Source organism: Castanea sativa, chromosome 4, assembly GCF_040712315.1.
Source record: "Castanea sativa cultivar Marrone di Chiusa Pesio chromosome 4, ASM4071231v1".
Classification (NCBI taxonomy): Eukaryota; Viridiplantae; Streptophyta; class Magnoliopsida; order Fagales; family Fagaceae; genus Castanea; species Castanea sativa.
In genome coordinates, this window is record NC_134016.1 from 7,096,492 (window position 1) to 7,108,419 (window position 11,928).

Below are 11,928 nucleotides of genomic sequence, written 5' to 3' on the forward strand. Positions count from 1 at the left end.
GTTCCAACTTGATCAATTGGCAGTAGGTTGTGCCACTTATGTAATCACATCATTTTTGCTTATATGAAAAACTTATGTCCTTTCTATGTTTAATGATGTATGCTTTATGCTTTATTCCCATTGCATATGCTTTATTCCCACTACATGTAAATATCATAAGCCTGTGAGATGGTAAGTATTTTGTTAAGCCTGTGAGATAGTAGGTAGTTTATTGTAATAATTATAACCAAATTATGATTGTGTCCTTTGGGTAAGGTAGTTTCACATTTCTATTTTGAATATATATATATATATATATAGACACACACATTCTGGTTTGGAGGGGGCTGATGCTTATTAGTTGTATATTTTAGAAAAATAGAACTACTATTGTTTAGCAAATGTGATTTTTTATTTGGTTATCCCGATGAAAGTTGGACTAATGGTGGAGACTAAGAAATATGTTACTGCTTTTGAATTTATTCTTGGAGGCTGCTAAATGGATATTTATCTAATGGATGCACATGAATTTTTTTACTTTATTCAAATAGATGCTTATGATGAACTTTACAGATATGGAGGAGAAAGCATTAGAATTTGTCATTTATTAAAAGGGTAGAAATGGATTAGCATCATTGCACATTCTGTACACACACATGATACAATAAAGAGAGAGGCATTACTATTGGATGCACATTCTATACACACACATGATACACACGTTCTGTACACACACATCATTCACCAAATAAACTTGCACACACCTGACACTACTAACACTATGAGGACTTTACTTGCTTCAACTACCTTTTTGGCTTATTTCAACTAATGTCATTATAATAAACTGCAATAATAATGATAATTTCCTAACACTGTTATCTTCAAGGTTGTCTCTATGGGTAGCTCTCTTTTTCACAAATTGTTTTTTGACGACTCAGATGAGGATGAGATAATGAGGCGAGTTCTTAAGGCTTCAAAATCACAACGTAAACATCGTCGGTATATCGAACATGATTGTTTGTCAGGCCATAAAAGACTTTATCTCGACTACTTTGCCGACACACCAGTATATCCTCCTAATTTATTTCGGAGGAGATTTCGGATGAGTCAATCTCTTTTTCTCCGTATTCAATCTAAGGTAGAAACTTATGAACCTTACTTTATCCAAAAGAGAGATAATGCCCAAAGACTCGGTTTATCTTCTCTTCAAAAGATAATAGCTACACTTAGGATGCTTGCATATGGTGTGACAGCTGATTTTATGGATGAGTATGTGCGGATTGAAGAAACCACTGCAATAGAAAGTCTGAAATTTTTTTTTAAAGCGGTGGTTGATATTTTTTCCAAGGAATACTTGAGGGCCCCAAACAACGAAGACTTTGCTAGACTTTTAGCCAATGGGGAAAGACGTGGACTTCTAGGGATGCTAGGGAGCATTGATTGCATGCATTGGAAATGGAAAAATTGTCCGACTGCATGGAAAGGTCAGTACTCTGGTCACATTCGTGAGCCAACCATTGTTTTGGAAGCAGTCACATCATTTGATCTTTGGATATGACATGCATTTTTTGGGTTACCTGGGTCAAATAATGACATTAATGTATTAGAACGGTCTCCTATATTTTCTAAGCTCGAACAAGGCCGTGCTCCTGCAGTTAATTACTCAATCAATGGTCATGAGTATACAATGGGATACTACCTTGCCGATGGCATATATCCGAAGTGGTCAACATTTGTTAAAATAATTCCATCTCCATGAGGACACAAACAAAAATTATTTGCAAAAGTCCAAGAGGCGAATAGGAAGGATGTAGAACGTGCATTTGGAGTGCTTCAAGCAAGATTCGCAATTGTGCGTGGACCTGCAAGATTTTTCTATAGTGAAACGCTCCAAGACATCATGAAAGCATGCGTAATTCTTCATAATATGATCATTGAGGATAAGCGAGATGTAAATGAAGCGATGGAATTAGATTATGAGCAAATTGATGACAATCCTACTGTACAACTGTCACGAGAGCGCACAAATGAATTTTCGGAGTTCATTGAAACCCATCAATGTATTCGAGACCATAAAATTCATTCTCAACTCCAAGTAGACCTTGTTGAACATTTATGGCAATTAGAAGGGGAGTTGTAGGAACTTAACTGTGTGAGTTATGCATGTGGGCTTTATTGTAATTTGATATATGTACGAGTCTTCTAAAGGCAACATTGATATTTATATATGTGGATTGTATCTATATAGATGTATGTGGATTTTTAAGGTTAGTAGGTTGGGTACATTGATATTTGGCAGGTTGCATGTATATATATGCATGTGGATTTTAAAAATTGGTAGGTTGAATTCATTGATATTTGACAGGTTGCATGTATATATATGTATGTGGATTTTTTAAGTTGGCAGGTTGAGTACATTGATATTTGGCAGGTGGAATACATTAATATTTGACAGGATGCATCTAAAAATATGCATGTGGATTTTACATTGATATTTGGCAAGTTTGATGGAATAAATATGTACGTGGATTTTTAATGTTGGTAAGTTTCAGTACATTGATATTTGGTAAGTTCTTTCTCCAAAAAAAAAAAAAAAAAAAAAAAAGGCAGGTTGTTGAAATAGTTGGAAAGAAATTAAATCATAAATTTTGGCAGGTTCTTTCTCAAAAATAAAATAAAATGGCAGGTTGTTGAAATAGTTGGAAAGAAATTGAATCATAAATTGGCAGGTTGTACTCAAACTTGGAATAGTGTGGCTTTGAAATTAAATCAGACCGTTGGAATAGTGTAGATTTGAAAAAAATGGCGGTTGGAAAGAAATAATAAAGAAAGATTAAAAAATAATATTTTAATAAAAATGTGAAATAATAGAGTTTTGGGATGTTAGGTGTATTGTAAAATCGTATTGTATAATTGATAAAGTAGCTTTTTGAAATGGTAAAATAAGATAGGATTTAGAATCCAGCTGTGAATGCTCTTACATGGACATCTGAAACTCTCTTCCAGCTTCCAAGCTTTGCAAACTGGGTTGTAAAAAAAAAAAAAAAAAAAAAAAAAAAAGGTCTTCAGATGCTTTCGTTTATAGCCCATAATTTTAGCAAAAGAGCCTTTCCTTTGGGCCTTTGAATCCATCTTCTCTTCAACTTTTTCCCCTAGTTCTCCTTGCTTACTTTTGGCGGATTGTTTTGCTCTTACAATGACATAACATTTTTTACTATTTTTCAATTGCTGACGTGAACTATTGTGATTAATAGGTAATAAACTGTTAAATAAGTGATGAACTATATAAAATCAATATTTCTCTAATCAAAACATGTCATCTTAACAAGTTGTGAAAAAGGTAATAATAAAACATTACCTTAATTTTATAGATTTTATCAGACAGTTTTCAATGGATTTTAAATTATAAAGCATATGGTGATGTCCTTTCATAGATGTGACAGACCACGCCCAAATACACACAATGGTCTCATTCATAGGAGATCAATCAAAATGCCCTCAGAAGCCTGAACTGCTAACAAGTAAAAATGTCATTTTCTTCCTCATGTAAAGCACAAAATCATCAGCTTTAAGCCATCTATTTTCTCATATAAACATATGTAAAATCTCTATACAGACTGTGATTAGGGCACTACAGAACATCATACCATGAATCCTTCTGCAACTACAACAACCTATATTCCCAATTCTACCATATACAGACCTATACATGAACTTAGTCATAGAAGGGGTTTCCACATGACCCACATATGCTCTTTTCCTCTTTTTCACTTGAGTTCTTGCAACAGCCAACATGTTAGACACATTAATGTCTCATATCATAATTGACAGTGGAGAAGGAAAAAGCATATAAACTTCAGAGATATGGGGGCAACTGTACAGAATGCCTCTCAACTTTGAAGAATTTCATGCACATGAACTAGAACCTGCAGGACCATGTAGAATTGACCTAAATACTACAAAAGCCGGACTCAAATATTATAAGCCTCCTGTCAAGAAGCAGTTGCTACTGCCAAAGCTGTTCATACTACAAGGCATATCTCGAACTAATAACTTCACACTTCGTGTGCCGATATCATCCAAAATCTCAAGACACTCTTGAAGATCTGAGTCAGTCACTAACATTACCCATTCCTCTTCATCATCTAAATACTTGAGTTGGAATGTCCCATTTTGCAACTTGAATCTCTTTCCAACTTCTTCATACAGTTGGAAACACCCAGCCGAAGGCTCAAACTTGAGCCGGATTGTATCTTCTCTGTAAGTAGCTTTCACAATAATTTTGGATCCACTATCAACACAGCTTGTTTTGACTTTAGAGTACTTCTGCTCCTCAAAGCTCTGAGAGCTTGATGAACTGCCGCGTATCATTGAACTAGAACCATTTGATGAGTCTGTCATACCTGAAGAACTAGGCTGGTTATGTTCAACAATCCCATCATCCACATCGATCCCAGTATCTATATCATCACCGGCAGCCAATGAGCTCTGAGACACAAAGTAGCAGTCAGAATTTTCTAACTTTAAGCTGCCCTTGTTCAGACCGTATTTTTCACCTCTGTTCACAAGATAAGAGCCCAAGGAGACATTTTCAGGAGAAGCCTGAGAAGTTGTCTCAAGGCTAGCCTGCTGGCAGGGTACAGCATTTATTGAAACCAATTGTGAATTTCCACTGCAATCAATCAAAGAGGCATTGGATTTCCTTAGTTCTTCTCCACATGTGTTTGTATTGAGCTTACCCCTTGAGGGAGCTACTTGGTTTAAACCCATGGAACAGTCATCCTCTTCCAGCTTAATTAGAGAACTCATGCCATCAAATCCAGGGGCTGAAGGTACTGAAACTGCATTTTGGGTGGCTAGCTCAGCATTTTTGACACACAAATTTTTGTCAGGGAAAAGACTTTTCTGTGAACCAGTTTCTTGGATTATGGAGCCTGCTGCCATAAACTCTCCAGTATTTGGGTCAAACTTCAATCCTCCCTCCACCCCCTGAACAGAATCAAGCACAGTCTGTATTTTCCTTAAGGAACGGTTCACCTTATTTATCTTACGGGATGGCCATCTTGAGATTCCATGTTGTCTGCAAATCCTTTTCAGTGTAGTGGGGCAAACTATTGACATAGAAACAAGGGGAAAAAAGAAAGAAGAAGATAAATACCAGATTTTATTCATAAGTTTCTTTTAAATAAATCTTTAAAAATATTTAATATTTATAAAATGCTTTTATGTAAACTCAGCAATGGGGTTCAATAGAAGGTTATTACTACAAATTCCTCTTGATCCTTCATATTGTCCCATGCTAAGTCTTTAAGTTAGCATTGTTTACCTACCCGAAATAAGAGTCCTCCCACTATCATCTGTAATTCTAGATAATACACAATACAGTTTAAACAATTCTTATAACATTAAAGTTAGGACTAAATGAACCTTCCCAATGCAACTAAATAGATGGTGATGAATGGTAGGCAAATGATACTACATGCAAGCCTTGGTCAGAACTTTATGTACAAGCCCATATTTACTTAACTTTTTAATATTTTACAGGAAAAAACTTAGCAATATAACATTATAAACTAAACAATTAGCAATACCATTAAATTTTTCTCCTGTAATTTAGTCCTCACTTTAATTTGATGATTACCAAAGCAAAATAACCTAGAATAACTGCAACAATTCACTAAGAAACGAGAACACATGGACAATGAATCTCACCGCCTATGCTTTTTGCAGCGTCCTTAAGACTCCCAGAGAAGTATTGCTGAAGAACACTCAGGCTCACATTCTTCTCTGCTGTACTTCGCTTTTTCTCATGCCTTCTAGATCCACTTGTTGCCTACAAGATTTATAAGAAACAATTAAGAACTAAATCCCACAAGCTCTTCAAAATCATGCACAAAGTAAATACAAAATTTCTGCAAGAAGCTAGAATACAATTTTTGGAGTCGTCAAAATTTTCATTTCCTACATTTTGCTTTCCTTTCTATGACTAATGAATGCTTGAGGGAAATGCTTCATAAAATATGGCAGGATCCAGGTCATTTACGTCCTATGATTTCCCTAATAGCATAATTAATAACTACCAAGTAATATGAAGGCATATGAGATCATCGCACAGGATTAATTTTTCAGAGTGGAAAGTTCATCTCCTAGTAATTTCGCTCACTGAGCATAAAATGCCATAACACCACAAACCTTCATATAAATCAAGTACAGATAGAAGGAAGTCTCTTTATCACTTGAGCATGGCTAAGAAATATAACTATTTATATACAAACACATAAAGGTATGTATAGATAAAGCAACAAAGAAGCATCTTTATCAGGGAGAGAAAACAAAGGCTCCATAGCTGAGAATGGTGAAAATCCAAAACAATATTGTGCCATGGTCCCAAGGAAGTGAAAAGGGGTTAGTTCAGAGTGCATTAAGGACATTAAGGACACCAATTTTCCCCTTATATGTGTCATGAGAAACCAGCAAGCTTATTTTCTCATAGTTATTGCATACATTTCATGAGGCTGCCAGCCTATACTCAATCAAGAATGCTTATGACTTAGCTGAAATGGCTCTTACTCTCACTTCAAGAACGGGATGTAGGGTAAGATCATGGGTTCAAGACCCACAGACACATCTGTGTAACTTACTAAAAATAAAAAGATAGGAAACCAATCATCCCAAAAGTTTAATCTCTTAGGAATGTAGCCCAAGAAAGAACAGGCTAAAACTAGAAGGGAAGAAATTTGGAAGCTTGGAAGAAATTGTAAAACTAAGAGTTGAACCTACATCCACTTAGTCAAAGATGGCTTTGATATTACCATGTGTGGGTTTGTGCCTGTCTCTGTATATTCCAACGTTTTCCCTCTTTATTTTGGCAAACTGAATTTCTCCACACTGAAGTATCAGGTGATTTGTGGTGTCTCCCTAAACTTCAAAATCAAGCAATTAACCTCTGAAGTTAAACCCAAAATACACATCGCCCCTTGCTGTTGAAAATTGAGGTTAAATTGGGCATATTTAGCATGTGATAGCTTCAAAATCAAGCAATTAACCTCCAAAGTTAAACCCAAAATACACATAGCCCCTTGCTGTTGAAAATTGAGGTTAAATTGGGCATTTTTAGCATGTGATTGTCAAAGTTATATGGCAGTTTTGTTTAATTTAAAACATTTTTTTTTTTAATTTGATATAGAGTAACATGATACTCAAATGTTAAAGAAATATCAATTTTCACACCAATTTAAAGGGTATGGGGCTGTTTGCATTTATTGTAAAAATATAGGTGTTGATTGCTCAATTTTAAAGTCTATCACAAATGATAATTTGGGGTCAAAGATTATGCTCCATGTTTGGTTTTCCAGAATGAACTAATGAGAGCTAGAACGAAAACACCTTATCCAGTTTTACCACATCCTAACATGTGCTAAATGAACCAATGCCCTCGCTATCGCATTCTCGAGTAAGCAATGTACTTTTATTTTCATCATGTTCCACAGAACCCAATAATATGCATCAGGCAAAAGAAAATCAGGCATCCATATACTCACCTGGTTTTTTCATGTTCTAAGTTCATTTCCCTAAAATATTTATTGACATTCCCAAATGAACCTCTTAAGTGAAAAGCTAAGCTCAGACCAAGAACCAGCACAAGGTCTTATAATACAAAACAAGCCCAAGCTGGGCTCTTCAGAAGTTTAACAAACCAAAGCTGAACCTAGTGAGCTGCGCAAAGCTAACATCAGCTCAGCATGTTTAAATCTTAATGCAACATTATTACAGCTATATTAACTAAAAAGTATATCCTGGGGAGAGTAGTACATGTTTACTTTTCAATCAGACAATCTATTGGTCTGATGCATATCATTAGAGGGTATCAACAAAGGGATGAAGAAGTTTGTTATCTATCAAATTCTACAGAACCCAATAAAAAATAAATTGCTCCCCAGTATAAAAGCAACAAGTATGAAGTATCCTACTACTTTCATCAATAGTTAAACTAGTAATACAAGGATAAACCCACATCCCACTGGTACAATTGCAATATATTAGGAACCATACAGTTCCTTGGAACAATTAATGCTAGAACGTTATGCACATAACTAGCCATTAACCAAGGCATGCTATTTACAGTTTCAGAAGGGTTAGAACATGCATCCCCACCAACCAACCCCCCCCCCCCCCCCCCAAAAAAAAAAAAAAAGAAGAAAAAAGAAAGGAGGATGTGACTAAGAACATTACTTGCTTTTGAAGACTATCTGGTTCAATTATATCATTTCTTGTGTTAGGCACTTCCAATGGCATCTTCTTGGTTGAATTCACATCATTATCTGATAATGTCAACTGAGAGTTTTCCCCAGGCATAGCCATCAGTGGAAAGTTTTGGTTTTCTTCCTTCTGAAATGCAACTTTAGAGCCTTCCACCCCAAATAATTCTGCATCTGAGACTGTCCTCAAACTCTTACATATTCTCTGCATGGTACCCGATAAGTTGTTCAACAAGAGTTGCTGTTCTGCACTCCCCTTCATATTGACAGGGAGAAATAACTCTAATATATAATCATCTTCACCAGTGTAGGTGCTCCTTAACCTGATTGAGACTGCAGCATTCAAACCAAATTTGCGCGCATGATGGACAAGTGGATACTCACTTATGTCATAATTCTTCACATCTGCATAGAAGAAGGGATGATTTGATTGAAGTGCTTTCCCAGCTATACCTTGCCCCTCCTCAAGATGATGTTCCAGGCATGCATATACAAAACCTTCCATCGTTCTATCATTCACATAACAAGCTGTTTCCTCAATGCACAGTATACATTTCTCATTAGAATTTGTGTTGCCCTCTCTAACCCGTACTCTTGTCATTTCATCACCATCTCCCTCAGTGTAATAACAAGGTATCCATGTCAGAGCCAGTGGCAATCTATGTGCATGACACACAGCTCGTAAAACATCAATTATCTCTGCTAAGGCAGCTCTTTGGTTCTTTGACAGGCACTGCAAATAACATGATTACTTATTAGAAGCACCAAAATTGTACTGTACTTAATAGATACTAAAACAGGTATATGCAGGGAAAAGGGCAGGGAAGACAAATGATTTGTACCTGGGGACGAATTCGAGGAGGTTCAGTAGTCCTTAAACTCACAGCCTGCAGAGTACCGCAATCAGAGCAGATCCAATAATAATTTTGAAACCTTTTCTAAGTTAATACTATTTCATGCAAAGAATACAAGTAATTTATTTTGTAGTATATTTTCTGGAAATGCGTCTACAAGAAATGATACAGGAACTGCTTCATAGCATTGAAGCAGAACTTTCCACTGATGATCTAATGGTGTAATTTATGAGGTTTTGAACATGGCCAAAAGATTTAACACAGGATAACAAACAAAAAGATTGAAAGAATATTCTAGCAGTAAAGAAAAGGAAAAGGGATACTAACCTGGAGCGCATTGCAAACAGTTTCCAACTCTGCATTAAAATTTGTCTTCTCTTTGGTAGTGACAAGTTCCAACACAGCACAGCATGACATCTCAGGAGAATCAAAAACTGGCACAGCAATAGATCCACGGACCTCATGCTGAGCTGCATGATCCGCCCGCAGATACTCAACCTTATTGTAATAACTAACATTTGAAGTCCATTCTGGAACTTTGGAGGTAAACACACGACCAGGAAGCCCAAGGAATGAACCTGATCTCCTTTCAGTAGGAAAAATAAACGATCTTGAAATTTCACGATACCCTGCAAGCATTTCATCAAGCAAATAGGGTTGCTCACAAGTGCTTAAGATGTGCTGATCACCAAGCCTCATGGGAACCCAAACTTGTGCCAAAATACCCCCACCAGATGAAGCTTTGAACAGAGACAACGCTTTAAGCATCTTCTCATCAACTGACATACTAAGTGGCCTAGGTATCATACAATTTTCCATATCAAAGACACTATTTTGAGGAATAGAACAATTATTTTGTGCAATTGCCAAGCCATTTGCATCGTTCAAATCCATTGAGAACCCATATTGGGTGTCCATTTGGTCAAACATCAATTTATCTCCACAATTGAAAGAATTCCCCACAGGATTGAAAGTTCCACCAACTTCATTAACAGGAAATGCACCACCATTCTGTTCCGAGAAATTCAAAGCATCCGAAGACACACCATAAGGCGTTGATGGAAATGACGACAACCTGTAAGAGGTGAGAAGCTGATCTGTTGCACTGGGGCTATTGTACCATCCAGCATCCGTATCAAAATTCATAAGATCCGAGAGGCTATCCTCCAAATTCAGGCTCCTTGTTCCTTCAAATGATACCAAATTCTCCAACTGAGGTCTTGGAGATTGCCAAAACCCGGTCCCCTTTTCTTTAGACGAAAGGGAGTTATCCATCTTCAGATCAAAAACCAAATTCCCAATTGAAATTACTAACACTGGAGATCTATAAATTGACAGTGGCTCAAAAAAATTCTTCTTTCTATGTTATCTTCTCTGTCCTCCATACTAAGACCCTTAAAGCTTCTCATGAACCTGTCTTTCACCGTCTACCACCGCCTATACTCAGAATCATCCAAACAACTCAAATTTCACAACAAAAACAAGCCTTTCCCAAATTCAAACAGTACAAAAGCTGCACTGTCCACAATGCAAAATCAAACTTCTCACTACTTCCAAGCATGAAAACAAAAGCCAAATAACCAAAAAATTTATATAACAACAACCAATCACCTATTACCATATATTAATTTGACTAACATAATCATTCAATTAACTTTTCCGTAAAAGCAATAGGACACTAACCTCAAAAAGATTAACTCAAAAATTGAACGCTGACCGCCAAACCCGCCGCAATTTACTGTAACAAAAGGCCACAGTTCACAATAAGCAACAACACGCAAAACCCACTTCAGATTTATCCTATTCTACACACAAAAGTACTTGTACATATCCATATACGAATACAAGCTAACCGGGTATGCAAAAAATAACAAAACAAACCGAAAGCTATTGAGATTAAGCTGGAATTCAGTGGAAACGAATGAAACAGGAAATTAGAGACCAAAATCAGATACCCAAAATACCAAATACAAAAACAAACATAGTAATTAGCAAAGAACCGACCTTAAGTATGTCAAAGTCTCAAACTTTATGAGTTCTTGTCCAAAAATCCTCGAACTCGGCGAACTCACTGGGTCCAAATCCCAAAAGTCCAAGAATTTTCTAGAGAGAGAGAGTGACTTTTTTAGAGAGAGAGAGAGAGAGAGAGAGAGACTGAAAGAGTGAAACAAGAGAATAGATTCTAAAACTGGAAACCCAAAGGGGAGGGAATTCGGTGTAACGGCTCGTTGGAGTCTGAGTCTGAGTCCGAGTCCGAGTCCGAGTCCGGAGTCAGTGAATTGTACCTGTGGTGGCAGAGACAGACAGAGACAGAGACAGAGACTATCTAAAAATAGAAAGTTTGTTTGTTTTTGTAATTGTTTTTTTGTGTTTTGGGGGGGAGCTAATTACTATGGTGATTACTAGGAAGTCTTAAAACTTTGCAAAGAGAGAGAGGTTTTGGAAGGAAAAAAGATGAACTGTGTGTGTGTGTGTGTGTGTGTGTATGTGTATGCATATGAATATATGATTGTTATTTTTGGACAAAAGTATTGTTTGGATCTAAGAATTATATCATATATGGTGGGAACTAGTCGGTGATTCCATTATTGCCCTCCATTTGATTTGAAGAAAAACAAGGATGGGATTTCTTTTTACCATTATGTACTTACTTCTATGTTATTGATTTATATTTCTCATTTTTTTAGTGTGTGTATATATATACACATATATCTCTCTCTCTCTCTCTTTTCTTTGTTTCTTATATGATAAACTACATCTTTGGAGCCTATATTCTAATTAAACCTATAGGAACTAGCAAAAGAAAATGAAAACTCAATGATAGACTATACATGGGC

General features: G+C 36.3%; 2 protein-coding genes across 6 annotated transcripts; one reads left to right on the forward strand and one right to left on the reverse strand.

The window, feature by feature from the left end:
- The first annotated feature begins 874 nt into the window (after positions 1 to 874).
- Positions 875 to 2,119, forward strand: LOC142632380 (uncharacterized). Its single transcript, XM_075806803.1, has 2 exons — positions 875 to 1,463; positions 1,767 to 2,119. Exons 1-2 carry the CDS (start codon positions 875 to 877, stop codon positions 2,117 to 2,119), a joined length of 942 nt encoding a protein of 313 aa, XP_075662918.1.
- Positions 2,120 to 3,494: 1,375 nt separating this feature from the next.
- Positions 3,495 to 11,561, reverse strand: LOC142631596 (protein NLP9-like). Of its 5 annotated transcripts, none has more exons than XM_075805800.1 (7): positions 11,096 to 11,561; positions 10,775 to 10,829; positions 9,419 to 10,528; positions 9,080 to 9,124; positions 8,212 to 8,970; positions 5,692 to 5,812; positions 3,495 to 5,090 (listed from the first exon to the last, which is right to left on the reverse strand). In XM_075805800.1, exons 3-7 carry the CDS (start codon positions 10,364 to 10,366, stop codon positions 3,958 to 3,960), a joined length of 3,006 nt encoding a protein of 1,001 aa, XP_075661915.1. In that variant the 5' UTR covers positions 10,367 to 10,528; positions 10,775 to 10,829; positions 11,096 to 11,561; the 3' UTR covers positions 3,495 to 3,957. The 5 variants fall into 5 exon arrangements, with proteins under 5 accessions (XP_075661915.1, XP_075661912.1, XP_075661913.1 ...); XM_075805797.1 differs by having other exon boundaries at positions 9,419 to 10,604; XM_075805798.1 differs by having other exon boundaries at positions 9,419 to 10,609.
- Between the last annotated feature and the right edge of the window lie 367 nt (positions 11,562 to 11,928).

Bases quoted from the DNA above. Each gene is read 5' to 3' on its own strand.
- LOC142632380 (XM_075806803.1), top strand. From the start codon at position 875: ATGGGTAGCTCTCTTTTTCACAAATTGTTTTTTGACGACTCAGATGAG. The intron at 1,464-1,766 runs GTCAGTACTCTG...TATTTGCAAAAG, and splicing joins TTGTCCGACTGCATGGAAAG to TCCAAGAGGCGAATAGGAAG.
- LOC142631596 (XM_075805801.1), bottom strand. From the start codon at position 10,366: ATGGATAACTCCCTTTCGTCTAAAGAAAAGGGGACCGGGTTTTGGCAA. The intron at 9,125-9,418 runs GTTAGTATCCCT...GGTACTCTGCAG, and splicing joins CTGTTTGCAATGCGCTCCAG to GCTGTGAGTTTAAGGACTAC. The intron at 5,091-5,691 runs GTGAGATTCATT...CTATGTCAATAG, and splicing joins CGCTGCAAAAAGCATAGGCG to TTTGCCCCACTACACTGAAA.